The 22,592-nt window shown below is 38.1% G+C and overlaps 2 protein-coding genes across 2 annotated transcripts; both read right to left on the bottom strand.

The window, feature by feature from the left end:
- Positions 1 to 14,648: 14,648 nt before the first annotated feature.
- On the bottom strand, positions 14,649 to 15,281 carry LOC141613352 (uncharacterized). The gene is made up of 2 exons (XM_074432085.1): positions 14,855 to 15,281; positions 14,649 to 14,737 (listed from the first exon to the last, which is right to left on the bottom strand). Exons 1-2 carry the CDS (start codon positions 15,279 to 15,281, stop codon positions 14,649 to 14,651), a joined length of 516 nt encoding a protein of 171 aa, XP_074288186.1.
- Positions 15,282 to 18,258: 2,977 nt separating this feature from the next.
- LOC141611600 (cysteine proteinase mucunain-like) lies at positions 18,259 to 22,305 on the bottom strand. The gene is made up of 5 exons (XM_074430177.1): positions 21,687 to 22,305; positions 19,717 to 19,952; positions 19,477 to 19,617; positions 18,921 to 19,376; positions 18,259 to 18,528 (listed from the first exon to the last, which is right to left on the bottom strand). The coding sequence occupies exons 1-5, from the start codon at positions 22,183 to 22,185 to the stop codon at positions 18,451 to 18,453; spliced, it is 1,410 nt and encodes a 469-aa protein (XP_074286278.1). The 5' UTR covers positions 22,186 to 22,305; the 3' UTR covers positions 18,259 to 18,450.
- Between the last annotated feature and the right edge of the window lie 287 nt (positions 22,306 to 22,592).

Genomic DNA, 22,592 nt, shown 5'->3' with positions numbered 1-22,592 from the left:
AATTGATCATACAAACATATTCTCAAATTATAAGCAAGCAATTATTGTTGTGATAGGATCGAGTTGGTTTATATCATACAATCCTAGGAAGGTTTGGGTCCCGGAGCCGAATCGATTAGATTGTATAACACCTACAAGTCGACTTAATCCTCCCTACTCAACTATATGCATGGTCTAATGAGACTCGAGTTGGTTTATATCTTACAAGTCTCATTGAAAAGGTAAGTGATGGGTAAAAAATGCAAGGATTCATAGGCTCGCATTTCATCAAACATAACATGTGCATAAGTTGAGATCACAACAAGCAAGCAAATAAATTATGTGAACATATTAGATTAAGCATGAATCATCCCCCATGTTGGTTTCCCCTAATTCCCCATTAACCCTAGCTAAGGAAACTACTCACTCATTATCAAGTTTAACATGCTAACAAGGCTGTCAATCATATTAACAAAGCAAAATATGATGAATAAATGAAGATGATTAACAATAATTAAAAAGCGATTAAGAGAATTATACCTAATGATGATTCCAAAATAATAAGCAAAGAATAATAGAAGTACTTGATGAATGATTAGAAGGTTGTCAATCCTCCAAATAAACCCCAAATAATCTTCAATTACCCAAAATAAAATGATGAACAATAGAGAAATTAAGGAAATGAGATTTGTATTAATGCTTAATTAAAAGTTGATTACAAGATTAAAGAGAGATTAGAAGAACATAAATTATACTAAGGATTGATTATAATCTAATTAGTACAATATGGTATTTATAGTGGGGATTAGGTACATAAATTAGGGTTACTAAGGGCTTAAATGACGATTAAGACCCTTAAGAAAAGTTGAGGAAATGTTCCTCTCGAAGAAAGACGCGAGTCTCTTTTTTGCTAGTCTTTTAGAAATATGCGCATCCCGAGTAGAACAAGGAGAATGCGTGCTGTACTGGATGACAATCCGAGCGGCCAAGGGGTCAGGACGAGCGGATTGTGAGAGTTGGACGAGCGGATTGGCTGGAGGGATGCTTGGATTGCGGAGATGTTGGACGAGCGGATTGGCTGGAGGGATGCTCGGATTGTGGAGGTTGGACGAGCGTCCCGATGCTGCGACGGCCGGATTCTAGTTCAGCAAGCTTTTTATTCTTTTCTTCTTCCAACAATCCTCAAGGATTTTGTCGAAGATGCAAGGATCGTCTTCATTATTACCCATTATTAACAAAGGCCTTCTAGTCTTGTCTTCACTTTGATGCTTGGTCATTAGATTCGATCAATTTAGCTCAATTTTGCCATTAAAATGCAAGGTTTGCACTCCTCTCCTACCAAGGAAACAAAACCTCAAAGAATATGCAAAACAAAGGACTAAAGATAGTAAATGACCCAATTATGCACTAAAAAAGCATAGGAACGAGGCTAATTCGGTGACTATATATGCTCAAATATTGGTCACATCAAATATCCCCAAACCGAACCTTTGCTCGTCCCGAGTAAAGAGGTGACAAAAACTATGACCCTTATTTAAACTATTCTACTAATATAACCGATATGAGACAATTAGGGGTCTCACTCCGCCCCTTCAACTCACAACAAGACAACCATGAGGTAGGATGCCTTCTTGCAAGGCAAGGTGGGTCTTACCAAAATGGCGACACATCCAAGCATTAGAGCACACAAAATCAAGTAATGGATGCATCTACAAAAGAATAGCCACTTTTCTCATCTAAGTGGCAGAAATTATCTAAAGGGGAAGCAATTCAAGGGTACACATTCCATTATAGATATGGTTTCTTCAAACTACTAAGCCTAGAAGGATACCAATAAATCACCTCCAAGTTGTGTCAAGCTAGGGTACCTTTGTCCTCAATCATTAAAGGCTTTCGTCAAGAGTAGACTCCCAATGGTGTTAGAAACACTGGAGGATCGCGGAATTTCCCTTCTGGCCTAGACAAGAAGAAGGGTCGTCCCCTCTCTACCATGCACAAAAGTGGATACGATGAAAAAGGGATAAATAGAATTTGAATTTCATATGGGAGTTTGCTTTTTGTTGTTGTTTTTCCCCCCAATTTCTTGTGGCATATAACATTTGAGAACACTTTCTTTTTGCCATTTCTTTTGATGTTTGGCATTTCAATACTTGATAATTTTTCAACTTTTTGCATTTTCTTTTGAACATTTTCAAAGTCACCCCATTTGTAGGGAGGGTGCTTATTTTTGAAGCATAGGAGTTTTATTTTTTTGCTCCTCTTTTCTTTTGATGCAATTTGCAAACTTTTTTCTTTTCTTTTCATTTCTTGAACTCAAATTTTTGAACAATTTTTGTGCTCATTCCCTTTGATGACAAAAATGTGGTAGAACATGGATGATGGTTGGTTACATGGTTTTAAGGGTCACCTTGGAATAAACGGTAGCCAATGATTTATCACACCACAAGGTACTCTTGACTAGGCCTTAATCCATGGGTCAAAGGATACTAGCATGACACATCCTAGGGTGTTTTACAAGTATTCTAACAAGCAAAGTCTTAAGAAGAAAAAGCATCTAAAAGGGTCTATATACACTTGTCAAGCTTCCCAAATAGACGGTTTCAGAAAATTTTCCTAAATGCAACTACATGCCATGATGCAACTAATATTTATACATCCTAATGCATATGCTTCTACCAACTAATATGTCAAATAATCTAAATGCAAGTCCTAAATTCACATTGTTTTTATCGCATCAATCAAAATAAAGCCACATAGTCATTAACATAAAGAGGAAAAAGAAGATTGGAAAGATCATACTATACGGTCTTCTATATTCGCATGTCTCGGATGTGGCGTAGTCAATCAATGTGAAAAAGGATGAACAAACACAATATATACAATATACAAGACTACACTATAAAGGAAATGAACTTGTTTTTGGATTTTTAAATTTTTCAATTTTTTTGTATTTTGTTTTAATGAAATTAAAGGACATATTTTTGTATTTTTCAAAATTTTTAATTTTTATCATTTTTGTTTTTAAAAAGGTCAAGTTAGAATTTCCCATCCCCACACTAGTATGGGCATTGTCCTCAATGGCCAATACGATAGGAAATTATGCAATTTATATGACTATGCATGATTTCTAAACTAAATGCAAATGATATATAAACAAGGGTAAATGCAACTAAGTTATGCTATATGATGCATGGTTTTTGTTATGGTGAAGAGCATAATTTAGATTAGCTCCCAATGAATATGCATAAACTTCCCCAAACCAAAATAGACACTATTTCTAATGTCACAAATTTTGGGGGAGTTCATGCACATAAAATGCAATGCATGAAACTAAAATTTGTCATTTTGGATTTTGAAAGCTGGGAACAATAAAAATGAACACCTTAATGAAGCCAAGGTGTTAGTCCTCTAATGTTGCTAGGACTCCACAAAATGAAACAAGTATTGTACAACAAGTTATCAAAACACAAAATTCTTTTCATGAGAATTAAAGAGAGGGGATAAAAGAAACTTCACTTAAGCCTTGACGGGTGCCTCTTGACCGCTCCATCTAGCTATGAAGTGATCGCTAAAGATCGCCATCATTACCCTCCAAGTCGCTATCCTAAGCTCCTTTTGATGCATCACTTCCATTGAAGTCCATGAATTCATCACCCTCACTATCAATCTCCACCGTATCTCCACCACAAGACTTGTCGCTCCCTTCACCTTCTTGACCATTTGCTCCTTCATTAGTCCTTGTCGAGTTTGGGAAGAGAATATTCATTTGAGCCCAAGAGGGAAACATTCCCTCTTCACTAATAATCCATTGTTAAGCCAAACGGTGAAATTGCGGATATAAAGCATAGTAGTTATCCATATTGGCCTCATATTGGCGGAGGTGTATATCTTGAAGGATTCCCGTCACGAAATCTTCCCTAGGAAGGATGAAAGGATTTGGATGGTTATAGGGTTGGTATTGGAAGGTGTAGGGTGGTATCACAATCTTCTCATTTTTATTTCCTGGTGGCTCATGTTGTTGTTGTGTTGGAGATGGTGCTTGATTGGTTTGATTTGGGTTTGTGGGGACGAGATAAGATGGGATTGGAGAAACAGGGCCTCTTCTTGGTGAAATTCTTGGCAAACCATTCATTGGTAAGTAAATAGGGTTGCTCCCCTTGGTGATCCATTTGATTCTCTTTTCAAAACCCTCATGTGTTATCCAATGATGTTGTACAAGAATTAGCTCCTCATTGATCCTCGTATTTCCCGGAAGTGGAGTATACTCATTGTTTTCATTGAACCTTGGATTGAAGTGTTTTGCAAGTCTTGTGATGAGTCCTCCATTGACAATATGCTTCATACCAGCATCGTCCCCATTTTGAAATTTTGCCCATTTCTCAAGGAGAACAAGTGGTGCATTGAAATGATATCCACTTCTCCCTTGGATCTCAAGATATGATTCCATGAATACGAGATCAAGCTCATTCACAATCGCCGGATCTCGGCGTGCAAGAATAGGTCCGGAGAAGAATCGGTAAGTGAGCCTTAGAATGGGGTTTTGGATGTGAAAGGCCAAACATTCCTTGATATATAGAAAATATCGACCGGTCATGGCTCTCCACAATGGTGCTACACTATACTTCTTTGGTCTTGATGTTCGGGTAGGCGAAACATCTAGACCGAGCACATTTGCAAAGTCGACAAGAGTCATCATCCTTGTTATATTTTCCAATCTAAACTCTACACAAATTGTCTTGTTCAAAGTGGCAATCTTTAAGAAACTTAATAACTCAAGGACAAGAGATCAATATGTTCGTTCATGCATATGGAATAAAGTAGAAAGACCGAATAACTCGAAGAGGGCTTCCGTTTGGTGGTATATTCCAAGCTTTCTCAAGGTTTTGTGGCACATAAATTTGGTAAGAAGGATATTCTTACCAAGTAGTCGGTGGAGGACAAGCCTTTGAACATCATTCATAAACTCTATGTTGGAAAATTCATCAAGCTTGGAGAGGTCAACTATATCCTCATGTTCTCTTCTTAAAGTGTTGATGTGAGAAGTAGATGAGCTTCCTCTTATCCTTGGTCTTCTTCTTTCTTTAGATAATGATCCTCTTGGTCCCATTCTTGGATGTAGATTTGGAATTTAACTTGTTGAAATATGGGGATGCTCTTTGTGAATTAGATCTCCTTGTGAATCTTTTTTGAAACCCTAGATTTTAGGGGTTTTTGTTTTTGTTGGGTGAATGAGTACTTGAGATATGATTGGGGTCATAAGGGAGGGGGTTTTTATATTATGAGTGGAAGGAAGGATGAGGTGTCACAAATTGTGTGGTGGGGAAGAATTTAATTGGCGGAAATCTGGCAAATAAGACGCAGGGGAGACGAGCGGATTCGTCATCGGGACGCTCGAAATTCTGGGCATTAGGACGAGCAGATTCCTTGCGGGACACTCGGATTGTTATCCAGGACAAATCCCAGATTCTGAAGTAGCCAGGACGAGCGTATGCTAGTCGGGACGAGCGTCTGGCTGGAGTGGGACGAGCGGATTCCCACGAGGACGCTCAGATTCTCTTCCAGGGAGAAATGCCAGAAATTGTTACTGTCGGGACGAGCGGATTCTTGATGCGATGGCCGTCCAAAACCAGACGAGCTGATTGTCTCTGTGGACGCTCGGATCTTGGATCAGAACAAAACAGTTGCTTGTCAATTCGCATAGGACGAGCGGATTCCCAAGAGGACGCTCGAATTGCTTGCCTGGACGAGCGGCTTCCTCACGGGTCGCTCGGATTGCTCCTGCTTTTCCTTTACTCCGATAGGAACGTTTCCCACACTTTAATTCTAGTTCCTTCATCCATCAAAATGATTAGTGACCCTCCTTCACTTACTCTCATGGCAAAAATCATGTTTATGATAGAAATGCAATAAAGTTAAAAATACAAGTTAAAGGGATTAGTATATTTACAAGTGGTGGTTTGGAGAGGACTCCACCAAACTCTCCTTTTGATGATTTCTTCAAGGAGGAGGAGGCCCGAGGTAGGTGACCTCGACCTCTCCAATGAACGCTCCCTCATAATATGGCTTCAATCTTTGGCCATTGACCTTGAATTTGCTTCCATCTTCCGATATGATATCAAAGTCTCCATATTTTCCTACCTCGGTGATCACATAAGGATCCATCCATCTAGAGTTCAACTTTCCGGGAAAGAGTCGGTATCGGGAATTGAATAGAAGGACTTTATCTCCTTTGTGTAAGGCTTTTTGCTTGATTCTCTTGTCATGAAGCAACTTTGTCCTCTCTTTGTAGATCTTAGTATTCTCATAAGATTGTAGTCGGAATTCTTCCAACTCTTGAATTTGTATCATCCTCTTTTGACCGCTTAATTTGAGATCGAGATTAAGAGCTTTGATTGCCCAAAAAGCTTTGTACTCTAACTCAATCGGCAAGTGGCATGCCTTCCCGTAGACGGGTTTGTAAGGGGAAGCTCCTATGGGAGTCTTATAGGCCGTCCTATAAGCCCAAAGAGCGTCATCAAGCTTCATACTCCAATCCTTACGAGTCGTGTTGACAACTTTCTCAAGAATTTGTTTGATCTCTCTATTCAAAACTTAAACTTGACCACTTGTTTGAGGATGGTATCCCAAGCCGGTTCTATGTTGGACACCATATTTGGTCAAAAGGGATGTGAGCTTCTTTTCATGAAAATGCGTTCCTCCGTCACTTATGATTGCTCCAGGGACTCCGAATCTTGGGAATATTATTTTCTTGAAGAGCTTAGTGACTGTTTTTGCATCTTCGATTGTGGTGGCAATTGCCTCCACCCATTTTGAGATGTAGTCTATGGCCATAAGGATGTATTTGTTCCCTTTGGATGTCACAAACGACCCTTGGTAGTCGATCCCCCAAACGTCGAAGATCTCCACCTCTAGTATGCCCCTTTGTGGCATTTCATTCCTCCAAGAGATATTCCCCGTTCTTTGACATGCATCACAATAAAGGATGAACTCCCAAGCATCTTGGAACATCGTAGGCCAAAAGAAGCTCGATTGAAGAATTTTTGCAATGGTTCTTCTTGCTCCATGGTGTCCACCATAAGGGGATGAGTGACATCCTTCCAAAATTCCTTGAATTTCCCATTGAGGGATGCACCTTCGGTAGAGCCCATCACTACACTCCTTGTAAAGATTTGGGTCATCCCAAAAGTACCTCTTTACTTCGAACAAGAACCTCTTCCTTTGGTTGTAGCTTAAGTTTGGAGGGAGTACTCTTCCAACAATATAGTTGGTATAATCGGCAAACCATGGGGTAATATGTCTCTCAAGTTGTGTTTGGATGGCCATTAAGATATCATCGGGGAAAGAGTCATTGATCGGTGTTTCTACTTCTTCATCATGAAACCGGATCCTTGACAAGTGATCCGCCACTACATTCTCGGCCCCTTTCTTATCTCTTATTTCCAAGTCGAATTCTTGAAGAAGTAAAATCCATCTTAACAACCTTGGTTTTGTCTCTTTGTTTATCAAGAGATGTCTAAGAGCACGGTGATCCGAAAAAACAATCACCTTGGATCCAAGTAAATAGGAACGGAATTTATCCAAAGCATAGACAATAGCAAGGAGCTCTTTCTCGGTGGTATCATAGTTCACCTGGAAAGAATCAAGAGTCTTGCTTATATATAGTAGATGGCATGTAAAGCCCTTCCTACCCATTGGCCAAGAACCGCTCCAACGGCGTAGTTACTAGCATCACACATAATCTCGAACGGTAGTTCCCAATTTGGTGGTTGAATGATCGGTGCCGAGACTAGTGCTTCTTTAATTCTATTAAAGGCTTCAACACACTCATTAGTGAAATGGAATTGGACGTCTTTAAGTAAGAGTTGAGTGAGGGGTTTCGCGATTTTTGAGAAATCTTTTATAAAACGGCGATAGAAACCCGCGTGACCGAGAAAACTTCTCACCCTTCTAACATTTACGGGAGGTGGGAGTTTCTCTATCACCTCAACCTTAGCTTTATCGACCTCGATGCCCTTTTCTGAAATTAAATGACCCAAAACAATTCCTTCATTGACCATGAAGTGACACTTTTCCCAATTCAAAACGAGACTAACATCTTCACATTTTTGCAATACAAGAGAAAGGTTATGCAAGCATGAGTCAAAGTCTTTTCCATAAACGCTAAAATCATCCATAAAAATTTCCATTATGGTCTCTAGGTAGTCGGAGAAGATACTCATCATGCATCTTTGGAAAGTAGCGGGAGCATTACACAAGCCAAAAGGCATTCTCCTATATGCAAAAGTACCATAAGGGCACGTGAAGGTAGTCTTGTGTTGGTCATCCGGGTGTATAGAGATTTGAAAGAATCCCTAATACCCATCAAGGTAGCAAAAGAACTTGTTAGAGGCTAGCCTCTCAAGCATTTGGTCAATGAATGGTAGGGGAAATGATCCTTTCTTGTTGCGGAATTCAATTTTCGATAGTCAATACACATACGCCAACCGATGATCTTCCTTGTGGGTATTAGCTCATTCTTTTCATTTGTCACCACCGTGGTACCTCCTTTCTTAGGTACCACTTGAACGGGGCTAACCCACAAAGAGTCTGATATGGGATGTATGATTCCCGCATCAAGTAATTTCATAACCTCTCCTTTAACAACTTCTTACATATGGGGATTTAATCTCCTTTGATATTGGATGGTAGGTTTATGGTCTTCCTCTAGATGAATTCTATGCATAAAAAAGTTGGGACTTTTCCCTTTAAGGTCATCTAGACTATAACCTATAGCCTTTTCATGTTGTTTCAACACATCAAGCAATTTTCCCAATTGGTTCTCATCAAGTTTGTCATTAACAATCATGGGTTTGGTCATAGATTTGTCAAGGTAAGCATATTTCAAATTTGGGGGAAGGGGTTTTAAAGTTGGAACTTGTACCTCACTTTCCTCCATTGAAGGTTCATTAAGAACTTGCTCCATTTCCATTAGACACTCCATTCTCATGGCATATTGATGGAGGATTTGTCGTCGGGTCACATCCAATCAAACACATTTATAATACTCAACAAACAACTAGTTAGCGGTAAGTCGAGGTCGATCCATGGGACGGTGTGCTTTGGGTTCTAAGTCTATCTATCTCAATTTATGCTAGTGTCATGATTTGTTTGGGTTTGTAGTTGTGTCTAAACTAATGCAAGCAATATAGTAAAACAAAAAATAAAAGGAAGGATGTAAACAAATGGTTAAAAGTGCTAGGATATCATGGGGTCATAGGGGATTCATGGTGTTGATCATACAAACATGTTTACAAGGTTGCAAGCGATTAATGTTGTTGAGGAACCGAGTTGGGTTATATCTTACGGTTCTTAGGAAGAGTTGGGTCCCAGAGCCGCAAACAACTAGTTAGCGGTAAGTCGAGGTCGATCCATGGGACGGTGTGCTTTGGGTTCTAAGTCTATCTATCTCAATTTATGCTAGTGTCGCAATTGATGGGGTTTGTAGTTGTGTCTAGACTAATGCAAGCAATAAAGTAGAACGAGCAATAAAAGGAAAGATGTAAACAATTGATTAAAAGTGCTAGGATATCATGGGGTGATGGGGGATTCATGGTGTTGATCATACAAACATGTTTACAAGGTTGCAAGCAATTAATGTTGTGGAGGAACCGAGTTGGGTTATATCTTACGGTTCTTAGGAAGAGTTGGGTCCCGGAGCCGAATCGATTAGATTGTACAACACCTACAAGTCGACTTACTTTCCTCCTAATCAACTTCTATGCATGGTCTAACAAGACTCGAGTTGGTTTATATCTTACGAGTCAAGTTGAGTAGATAAGAGATGGTAAAAATGCAAGGATTCATAGGCTTAGCATTTCATCAAACATAACATGTGCATAAAGTTGACATCACAACAAGCAAGCAATTTAATCATGTGAGCATATTAGATTAAGCATGAATCAATCCCATGTTGGTTTCCCCTAATTACCCACTAATCCTAGCTAAAGAAACTACTCACTCATTATCATGGGAAACATGTCATTAATGGTGTCAATCATCACAACAAGTATAAACATGATAATAGAATGAGGAAATAAACAATAAAGAGTAAAGAGTAAAGGATTTATACCAAACTTGAGATGATCCAAAAAATAATGCAAAGAATAATAGAAGAAACTTGATGATTGATGGAAGGTTGTCAATCTCCCAATAATAACCCAATAATCTTCAATTACCCAATAATAAACTTGAATAATAAACTTGAACAATAATTAAGGAGAGATTAATGTGTAATTTGTGGAAAGATTAAAGAGTAATCTATTCTAATCTACTCCTAATCTAATCTAAAGAAGGATTTTCTAGCTAAAAAGATGTGTCAAAGGATTATTACAAATGGGGTATTTATAGTGGAAATTAGGTGGATGCATTAGGGTTAACTAAGGGCTAAACTAGTAATTACACTTTTGAGATTTGAGCAGGGAGAAGCCGGTATTTCTTGAAGGAAAGGCGTCTTTCTTTGAGGCTTGAAGAAGACGAAAATGCACTGGGCTAGAATCCGGGCGGATTAATGTCGGGACGGGCGGATTCTGGCGATGGAATCCGGGCGGATTTGGGAGAAGACGGGCGGATTCTAAAGATGCAATCCGGGCGGATTTGGGAGAAGACGGGCGGATTCTCCTCCAGTGAATTTTCTTGTTTTTCCCAGCCAGAAGACGGGCGTCTTGTGGGGAAGACGGGCGTCTTGGGGAAGACGGGCGGATTCTGTCTCGGGACGCGCGGATTCCCGAACAGCTTCTTTGTTTGAGCTCGGATTGTAAAACGGACGTCATTTTCTCATCCGGACTCCTATTGGAGTGATTCAAAAGCCTAGATCACTTGATTTTTCGACGCCGTTCCATCTAACATATTTTCAGAGCCAAAGGAGCAACTCTTGGTTTGCGTTCCGAGCAATTTTCTTCATGAATGGCTTCCTTGCTTTTCCTCCTTGCTTTAAACCTTATGACCCTTCTATATACTCTTTATTCCTACATCATTGGTCATCATTCTTGCCTCCTCTTCATACTAGTCCATCTAATATCATCAATAAGCTTGCAAATATGCACGAAAGACGGGAATTTCCGCCTTATTATCTCCTTTTCTACAAAACATATGAAATGCGATAGAAAAGCAAATAGGAAGGTTTTGACGGATAAAATGGCCATGAAAAGCTATAATAGTATGCAAAATAGGCTCAATTAGAGGACTAAATGTGCGCAAATAATGTTCACATCAAATATTCAACTTGTTCTTCAAGCTCACTAATCTCATCATACTAAAATTCCATTATAAATTCCTCTTGCTCTTCGGTTTGTATGATGTCCTTTACGATTGCTTGCTCTTGTTCCATGGGTTGATATGCTTCCACAAGGATGTTATGTATCAATTCGGATTGCTCATGAGTAAGTTCTTTGTGGGCTAGAGCGGCCTTAAGAAGATCTACCTCCAATTCCCAATGCTTATTTTTTGCCTCACTTGCTTCTAAGGCTTCCAATGCTTGCATGGGGTCCTTGAAGAAAGGTATACTCAAGTGGTCTTAAACAAAACAATCTATAAGATCCATCTTGCAAAATATCGAACAACTTGAAAATAATTAGAACAAACCTTGAGGAGTTTTACTTCCCCAAGGCAAAGAAAGACACAACTAAAATCAATCAAAGAAAATCAAATCAAGTTAACACCGTCCCCGGCAACGGCGCCATTTTTGGTCGGACTATATTTTTCGGTTACTTGTCGTTAGGAGCACCTAGACCAAAAAAATATTTATAACTTCACAAACTACTCTACTATTAGTAAAGAGGTAAGTAAAGGTCGGATCCCAAGGGACGGGTATTGATGTAGGATTTTCGATTGCAAGTAATGGTGTCTAAGGGTGTCACAATTTGGGTTGAGATAAGAAGATCACCAAACTAAATAACAATGTAAATAAAAAAGTAAGATGATTAAGATGAGATGTAAACAATTGATTAAAAGCGCTAGGTTGTCATGGGTTCATAGGGGATTCATGGGAATTGATCATACAAACATATTCTCAAATTATAAGCAATCAATTATTGTTGTGATAGGATCGAGTTGGTTTATATCTTACAATCCTAGGAAGGTTTGGGTCCTGGAGCCGAATCGATTAGAATGTACAACACCTACAAGTCGACTTAATCCTCCCTACTCAACTATATGCATGGTCTAATGAGACTCGAGTTGGTTTATGTCTTACAAGTCTCATTCAAAAGGTAAGTGATGGGTAAAAAATGCAAGGATTCATAGGCTCGCATTTCATCAAACATAACATGTGCATAAGTTGAGATCACAACAAGCAAGCAAATAAATTATGTGAACATATTAGATTAAGGATGAATCATCCCCCATGTTGGTTTTCCCTAATTTCTCATTAACCCTAGCTAAGGAAACTACTCGCTCATTATCAAGTTTAACATGCTAACAAGGTTGTCAATCATATTAACAAAGCAAAACATGATGAATAAATGAAGATGATTAACAATAATTAGAAAGAGATTAAGAGAATTATACCTAATGATGATTCCAAAACAATAAGCAAAGAATAATAGAAGTACTTGATGAATGATTGGAAGGTTGTCAATCCTCCAAATAAACCCCAAATAATCTTCAATTACCCAAAATAAAATGATGAACAATAAAGAAATTAAGGAAATGAGATTTGTATTAATTCTTAATTAAAAGTTGATTACAAGATTAAAGAGAGATTAGAAGAACATAAATTATACTAAGGATTGATTATAATCTAATTAGTATAATAGGGTATTTATAGTGGGGATTAGGTACATAAATTAGGATTATCAAGGGCTTAAATGACGATTAAAACCCTTAAGAAAAGTTGAGGAAATGTTCCGCTCGAAGAAAGATGCGAGTCTCCTTTTTGCTAGTCTTTTAGAAATATGCGCATCCCGAGTAGAACAAGGAGAAAGCGTGCTGTACTTGATGACAATCCGAGCGGCCAAGGGGTCGGGACGAGCAGATTGTGAGAGTTGGACGAGCGGATTGGCTGGAGGGACGCTCGGATTGCGGAGATGTTGGACGAGCGGATTGGCTGGAGGGACGCTCGGATTGTGGAGGTTGGACGAGCGTCCCGATGCTGCAACGGCCGGATTCTAGTTCAGCAAGCTTTTTCTTCTTTTCTTCTTCCAACAATCCTCAAGGATTTTGTCGGAGATGCAAGGATCGTCTTCATCATTACCCATTATTTACAAAGGCCTTCTAATCTTGTCTTCACTTTGATGCTTGGTCATTAGATTCGATCAATTTAGCTCCATTTTGCCATTAAAATGCAAGGTTTGCACTCCTCTCCTACCAAGGAAACAAAACCTCAAAGAATATGCAAAACAAAGGACTAAAGATAGTAAATGACCCAATTATACAATAAAAAGCATAGGAACGAGGCTAATTCGGGGACTAAATATGTTCAAATATTGGTCACATCAGAGGTACCGACATAAATCAACTCTTAACACTCCCACTAACATCAAACGAACACCCACGGCTCGAAAACTCAATTTTCCACCTTCACTTAGCCTTAAACTAGTAAAAAGCCACCAGATCTGACGAATATAAGTCGAGTTGAAGGAGAAACAAGACCATCGCGGCTCGGGTGACGGGAGGCGACGGAGGTATTGGGGTTTCTATTATCTACCTTTTTAGTTTTAGTGGTTTGCGACGTCAGCTTTTAAGTGAAAGAGGACATGTGGTTGATGTGGGCTCTATGTTGGAAAGGAGTCAAAGTACTCAGGGCTACAAATTTAGATTAGGAAAAGGTAATGACGTTTGTGAGGGTGTGATTATGAGCCTAAGGCTAGGAGTGAGTGAATAATAAGTAATAGTTCGTCTCATTATAGACGGATACTATTCGTCTATAGTTTTCCATCCACTTGCACTAACCACTTTAATTTGTGAGAGGGATACTATCCTTCTATAACTAGTGTCCTTCTATAATGAAATTTGTGAATAAGTAATAACAGACCTTATCCCATGTCAAATGTAAAGAGCATACATTAAAAAAATACCTTTCTTTAATAAAAACGGGTCTACGGATCTGGATCTGGATTTGACTGATTAGATCCATATCCAGATCCATTTTTAAAACAATGGATCCAGATCGGACCCTTATCCAACGGGTCTAGAAATTAAGGATCCATATCCGATCTATCAGGGTCCAACCCTGCGGATCTGGATAGGGTCTAGGATCTATAGCCATCCCTAACGAAGACGTTACCTTTTGTGACTACCCTTTCCACACATTGCAAAACAATAATTGGTTTCTCGTACTTGTAGCGAAGTTCTGTTGCTATATGTTCACCATATTTAGTGCAAGGCTCCCACATCCAAAATGATAATTGAGTATCATTGCAATTTGATTAGGATTGTATTGATAAGTAATGTCTGACATTTTTTGAAACAACTAGTCTTGCTTGTGACGGGCTAATCCCGTCACAAGCTTGTGACCTCTCACAAAAAGGGGAGAGGGGACAAGGTGGGGTACCCCCATATGCTTCCCACTCACCTCTCAATGGACATTTTGTGAGAGGAAACGGTACCCGTCACAAGTTTGTGACGGATATCGCCGTCACAAATGAGAATTTGCCTTTTTGAAATGATGTTGAAAATTGAAAATGATATTAGTCTTACTTTTTGTTTGTCAAGTCTAGAGCCATTCTCTTGGATTTGTTCTGTACGAAGACGGCTTTGTAGTCATCTACTCCTGCTATGACCTCTATAGATATAATAAAATTTATTTAGTAAATTGTATATAAAATATTAAATCAATTCCGTAAAGTGTTCAATATATGACTAAACAACATTTAAAAAATTAAGGTGCTAATGATGATACCTATTAGTTCTATTCCTTCTAATTCGTCACCAATAATGTCTTCAAAATTGACAAACTTAAAGCCATGTTTTGGAATTGAGTCACCCTCTATTTTTTCAATAGTTGTCCGTGTACCAAATCTGATCCGACACTTGTGTGTTGCTGCAATGTTGAATCTAAGGTTACGAATTGTTTGGAATCTCCCAATTTTGTATGTGTTACCTTCCTGAATTCCTCCATCGTAATTCTTAATGAGTGATTTTGTGATTAATCCTTGAATAACATTTTTCTCTTCATCAACCAATACGAATTCAACTTTATGAAAATACTCTTTCCCTTGATTGTTCTGGTAATCTTTCTTCCATTTTCTTATCACCCTCGCTTTGATGTAAACGTTAAAATCGCCTTCTTGAAGTTCTGCAATCGTTTTTTTGGTAGGTTGCTTCATTGTTGTTGAATGTATTTTGTTTCTGTGTTATTTGTTTCTTTGGAAAAAAAAGTGGCAGGAAAGGTATGATGATGGCAAATAGTTATATGGAGGGAGTTAGGTATGGGTTCTGGGTAGTGTGGGGGAGTTAATTGATAATGGCGGATAGTTATATGGAGGGGGTTAAGTATGGGTTTTGGGTGGTGTGGGGAGTTAATTGATAATGGCAGATTGTGGATGTAGTAGTGGTATGATGTGTGGGGAGTTAATTGATAATCTCTAATTTTAATTTAATTATTCAATTTACTTCAATTTAATTAACGTTATCCATTATTATCATTGTTATTTTTATTGGTATCATTATTGTATCCATTTATTGTTGTGTATGCACATTCACTGAACTACACTATATTAATTTTCCGATTCTGATTTTGATGTTTCAATTTTTCGATTCTGATTGTGTTACAGTTGTGGGCATTCTGAGATTTTATGACCATTATGAGATTTTATAAAGGTTCGATATCGATGATGAATGCGGTGTATGACCATTCTGAGATTTTATAAAGGTTCGATAGTTTGGTTTGTTAGCCTTCGAGGTAAGGTATGATTACTATTGACAACTAACTAAAATGCCACCCCACAAAAGGTGGTATGGCGGCATTTAGTTATTGTTACCGAGTCCTCATTGAATCTCGATGATGAGTGGTATCACACCAATCTGAGAGATATTTTATATTTTTTCATTTTTAATTTAATTAATTGTCTTTTTTTTTCGCTTTATCATTTCTATTTCTTTTTAATTTAATTGTCTTTTTTTTCTCGTTTTGATGTAAAGCAAAACAAAATGGAAGCAAAGGTGGTCGGACATTTGATTGCTGTAATTTGTAATTGTAATTGTGTTTTGTATTTATCTGTCTCTAATTTTGTAATTGGTAGATATATGATGTAATTTTATTTATGTATTTTGTAAATTTTAGATTTTCGATGTATATTTTAATTGTCTTTCTTTTCTCGACTTGATTTAAAGCAAACCCAAATAGAGGCGAAGTTGGTCGAAGATTTAATGATGTAATTAGTAATCTTTTATCTGGCTGTAATAATGTAATTTTATTTATTTTGTAAATTTTAGATTTTAGATGTAATTTTTGTATTAGCAGCCAGAATATTTAGACGGAATTTAGACGGAATTAACAGCCAGTATATTAAAATTAAAAGTTAAGGCCTCGTTTGGTTCATGTAGGTGTTGAATTTATTTGTTAATTTGCAAATCACTGGAATTTAACTTCCGTATAAAATTCACATGAATTGACAAAAACATGTTTGGTTGCCTTGAGGGAGTTTGTTTTTCCCATGAATTAAACTCCCCTGCATTGTTTGGTTGAATTTTGTCAATTCACTTGATTTTAATTTTTAATTACCAATATACCCCTCCGCAATATTACTAATATCTAATTTCTCTTTTTTTTAAGGGCAAACGAGTAAATTTGGTTAGCAAATGATGTAGGAGTTTCCAATGACCAAAGAGGGGGTGAGTAATTAAACACCCTCCATTATGTAGGAGTTCTAAATTCCCAATTTTACATGAAAAAGGGTAACCAAACAAACTTTGAAAAACACAATTCATGGGATTATTAAATTCTCATGAGTTAGCAAGGTAACCAAACGAGGCCTAAGATGAAAATTAAAAGTTAAGATGAAAAATCAGATTTAAAGCAGAATTTATCAATGGGGAGAGAGTAACTAATTCAAGGAAATTTTATAGGGGCCCACGTTGTTGAGTATGAGGAGCCAACATGAAGGCAAAGAAAAACACAGCTTTTATACTATTAGAGCATCTCCAATGGTTCTCTACAAGGACCTGCTTGCAATTTTTGCAAAATAATAAGCATGTAGCTTACCATTGGAGATGGAAAAGTGAGATGTAGCTTGCAAGCATTGTAGCTCTACCAAGCTACATGCTTGCTTTAGGAAAAAAATAAAAGGTAAATTCTCATTGGATGAAAGCAAGTATGTGGGACCCATACAAGCTACATATATTGTAGTTTGCCATTAAAGCGGTATGTTGCCGGAAAGCCGAGTAGCTTTAAAAATCGATATGACAAACCAACCTACAATGCATTGTAGCTGACTGTTGGAGATGCTCTTAGATCGCTTGTGAATAAATTCTTTCTAAAAAAGAAAAGCTATTTACGTTTACTTTTTGTCCAAAAGTCCAGCGATGAAAAAAAATGTTCTGGGTTACTTTTACTTCCCTAGTTCCCCTTGTTTGAAAACCAACTTGCACCCTAAGTAGCACAGACACTCCTAACCAGCCGTTTCGTATCCACACATACACTCGTCGGACACGCCTAAACTTACACCCTAGGTAGCAGGGACACTCCTAACCAGCCGTCCCATATCCGACATATACACTCGTCGGACACATGCGGCCACGCCTAAATGTGTCGGATACCAATAAACGAGGAATGAGATGTTGAAAGACTGAAAGAGATTGATTAGAAGACGGATTTGAGTGGAAAATGAGAATAAATTATAGTCAAAAGTCAAATTTTAACTTCAATTATTTAAATTTAATATCAAATGCATTTACAAAAATAAATGGTACATTAATTATAACATTAAATTTAAATAACGTGTCCCGTGTCCTAAATTTCATGGGATATTATATCACGTTTCCGTATCGTGTCCGTGCCACTTTGGTGCTACCTAGCTTGCTCATAGATGTGTAATTTTGTAGGCAAGGACCAAGGTAAATCAATATTACTTGGAAAAGACGAAGTTAGGAAGTCCCATTCCAGTGATTTCAAAGCAAACTCCCCCTTCATTATTAGATAGAGAAGATTGCCAAGATTTCCTGGTCCGCTAAAACTTATTCTAATTCCAAGATCTCGGACAATATCGAGAAGTTGAAATGCTATTTTTCGTCTTTTTCAAGTGTTGTTGAAAATAAATAAAAAACTTGATGTAACTGCAAATATTGATTCAAATTCGAAGCAAATTTACAGGAGCAACTCGCAAGCATAAACTTAGAAGGCCACAAGGCAATATCATAACATCGTTTAAGTTATAGAGATGAGATAAGATTTCATAGAAATTTATATGTACAGAACACCACCAAGCTCAAATAAACATGGTGGCAAATGAAGTTTCCAATAAACTATCAGGTCAAACCAATGCAGACGATAAAACCTTAAGCCAGAACCACTTTAGAGTGTCTTTTTGCAGGAATTCGCTTCAATGCCTTGACGCTGAATGGGCTGTTCTTGCTCTGTAAGATCAAAAGTAAGATATTGTCAGTATTACAATGGGATAGAATCAAAGACGGTATGTACTGATCTGTTACCTAACCCAAACATTTAGAGTACACAGTGCTACATATTTATATGTGAGATCAATTCCATTAAACCCTCGGTTAATAAAGGAACATTGTTGGTCTTACAGGTGCAACTAAGGCAAAACTTACTCTGCCAGGCCCGAATACTCGAATTTTGCAGAGACCCTAAACACACCATTAGCCATAAATCTCCCTATTATAACATACTCGAAACAAACGTGAATCCAATTACCCAAATAACCCGACCTATACCTTCATCGAATGACTGGTTTAACAGGTTTGTGTGAGACAAGCTTATTTAAAAGTTTAATAGTTCAATAAATTACCGCGCTACAAGTGCCGTGGACTGAGTTGCAGACAGGATAGTCGTGAGGGCAGCAGCTGACATGGTCATCACAGCAGGATGCAGACTCAAGTGGGCAGCAACCCCAGGCATAGCAGGTCGAACCATATTGAAAGACACAGCAGCAGGTGGTTGAACTAGGGCACGAGGAGTAAGAGTCGCAACCGACTTGAGGTGCAGGTGGTGGGGAAGGAGGAGACGGGCCTGGATTAGGGGGATTCTGGCTCGTTTTAACTGGGTATGATGGCTCGATTGCGATACCACATTTGCCGGTTTTTGAAGCAATGTTTCGCTCCATCTTTATGTACCCGTTCTCTCCCCAGTCAGCACCCCATGAGTTTCTTACGATCCAGTAGTCCTTTCCGTCTTCAGAGGTGCCATAACCAACTGCCACCACACCGTGATCAAGTTGTGTACCACAGCTTCCAGTGAAAACACCCTGTTATCATAGAATACAATTCAATAATCCTTCGTAAAGAGATTTCAATAAATTCTTCGTAAAAGAACAGAGAACCAGTATGGCTGGATAAAAGACACACAGATTTGTAAAGTTGGAAGGCTCTGCCACCAGCTTCAATGGCAACGCTAACAGGCTGGTTAGCAACTGCCTTCTGCAACGCCTTCTCATCATTCTCCGGAACATCTTCAAAGCCATTAATTGTCACAACCTTGGCATTCTCCTATAAGACAATAAATACCACAACGTTATGGTGGCTAATGGCTATGCATGTTATATTACCAAGTTATTGATACAGTGATACTAGAGTTGAGGAACAAACCCTGAATTGATCACAAACACCATTCTTGGCTTCGTAAGGATAATCCTTTTCAGTATCAATGCCACCATTGTTGATGATGAACTGGAAGGCGTAGTCCATAAGACCACCATCACATCCAGAGTTGTAACTAGTGTCACAATCTACAAGCTCTTGCTCTGACAATGAGGTCAGGTTACCCGTAACTATCTGGTTAATTCCTTCAACTGCAGCGATTGTCGAAAAGGCCCAACAGCTCCCTTTACCCAAATCAAACAAAGAAAAAAATCACGAATTGGCCATTCAAGTATCTGTAAGAGTCCTATTCCATACAACTCGATTCAATCTCTCCATATATAACTGTCAGATATGGAAAGAATGGACTGGTAATTTGGATTGAAGTATCAAAAAGTCCACCACATGTCTACATGTATTTCGTAATACTTCGCTTGTTCAAACCATAAAAACTATGTCAAATCTCATGGTTAGGTTAGCCATTGAAAACTTATGAAGCTAGAAGAACGCGACCATAGTTTATGATGTATATGATTCATGAAAATACAGAGCACAAGTTAGAAAACTTACACCTAGTACAAATTTGATAGCGTGATTACTTATAATGACCAAGGAAAAGATGAACCTTGTTTATCCTACTGTTACTGCTTAAGCTTAGTTAGCTTCTTCTCATCAACACTAGATACAAGTAGTCATACAACAACCGATATTTTGTCCCTCAACAAGTACTTTACACGGATAGTTCAACCTACTAATCAAGAGAAATGAAAAAAAATATCCTTGTTACTACTCCACCCACTTAGACAAAAATTTATCATTGTTTAGGGCTAGATTATAATGGAATAAAACAACATGACGGACTAAAGTGAATACGCACTTTCTTACTGGGAAGTGGGAATTTGAAGTCACTAAATGCAATTTTAGATGCAACTTTCATTTTGGGTTATCAAAGAACAATATTTATGCGTTACTAACATAATTTTACCCAACAAGTATACAACTCGAAGAAGCGTACAAGGCACTTGATATTCTATATATCTCCTAACTCGACTTTTCAAAATCTTCAACACATAAACTTCGAGTTCATTACGTCATCAATTATGAAATTACCCCAATAAATCGATCAAATTCCTTTTTCGCATAGGACTGTAGGAGTAAATTCTAACCGAAAAAGCTGAATTCCGAAACCTTTACTTACTAACCAAAGAAATGGACGACAACAAGACGAATTTTAGAATAAAGCACACAAGATAAAAGTATTCAATACTTTAGCATCCTTTTTCAACAAGCACTTCACTTGAAACTCAACTAGTGGTGGCCACTTACAACTCCACTACTTGCGGCCAAAAAACTACTAAAAGCGACTTATTCCCTACTTCTTTACTCATTCCAAACTTCACACTCAAAGAATCAAATCACAGAAAACAAACTAAATACAACACAAAAGTCTTAAACTTTCGGCTACGCACCTAATTGAATTCAATACCATCATAATTACATGAGCTAACCAAACCCGAAACTTTAAAAACTTCGCCTAATACTAACTATAAATTACTCCAAACAGATAAACGTCATGAATCAATAATTAAAATGTGTAAGCCTCTTCTAAGCCGTTTTATGTTTGAGACGGATCAAAGCTATATCTGCTTATTACTAACCGGGTATATGAATTACCGTTTCACCTCACTTAAAGTATTTGTACAAAAACACATAAATTCTCATTTAAGACGGTACTATCTCTTAAGACGGGTCAAGTATCATACCACTGTGTATATATAAGTCTTGCTATGTTTACATAGTTGTCTGTCGTTTTTCTAAAAAATATAATTTTATGAAAGATTATTCGGCAACAAAGGTAAATATATTCTCATATCATAATTGCAATCCAGGAAACGGAACATGTACTTTATGAGAAAACAATCTTAAACAGGACTAACCGAGAATATTATTAAATAAAGAACATAAGGAGGTGAAATTACCGCATTGTCCTTGGTCTTTAACATGAGTAACAGCACCTTTCTCCCTCCAGTCAACACTAACCGGCAAGTCATCACCATTCTTAACCAAATACCGATCACTATTCACCTTCTCCCTGACCAATCCCGGCTTTCGCTTCGCAACGCCGAAATACAACGAGCGAAACTCATCATTAGTCAAATCAGCAAACTTATTAAGCCCTAAATCATACGACCTAGACTCGTCGCTATTATGCTGATCAATAAACCCTAAATTATCCTTAAAAATCTGAAACCTCTTTTCCTTCTCACCCAAGGCATTGTAGTTTTTGCGGTGCGCCACTAACCATGTTTCGTAGAGTTTCATTACTTGGTCGTCGGAACGCGGCGACGAAGAGGATGGGATTAAGTTGTGGGTAATGTCGTAGTTGATGATGGACATATCCATGGCGGAAGAGAGAGAAAGAGAGATGATGAGGATGAGAGCGATGAGAGAGAAAGTGGGTTTGTAGGGAGACGCCATTGTTGTTTAGGAGAGAGAAAAGACAGGGGAACTGGGAAGTATTGTGAATTTGTGATATAGGAGAAAAGAATGTATTTATATAGCAGCGAATGTCGAGTTATTTTTTAACTATTATGAGACTGAATCGAATCCGATTTTGACTGTTTTATTAATCGGGAGATAGCGTTCTTCCGTTTACCCTCTGTTTTAGTTTGATTCCAACTCAATCACTTTGGAGTTACACAAATTCTCATTATAGACGGACACTATCCGTCTATACGTATAGACGGATACCATTTTCCCTCACAAAATATCCATTTGCCATAAAGTAGGAAGCACATGGGAGTGCCCCACCTTGTCCCCCTACCCATTTTATTAGAGGTCTTTACCCGTCTGTTCACCCCACCCGTCTATACCAAGATCTATTG

The sequence above is a fragment of the Silene latifolia genome, chromosome 11 (genome assembly GCF_048544455.1).
Source record: "Silene latifolia isolate original U9 population chromosome 11, ASM4854445v1, whole genome shotgun sequence".
Taxonomy (NCBI): Eukaryota; Viridiplantae; Streptophyta; class Magnoliopsida; order Caryophyllales; family Caryophyllaceae; genus Silene; species Silene latifolia.
This window is presented reverse-complemented; position numbering and strand designations above follow the sequence as displayed.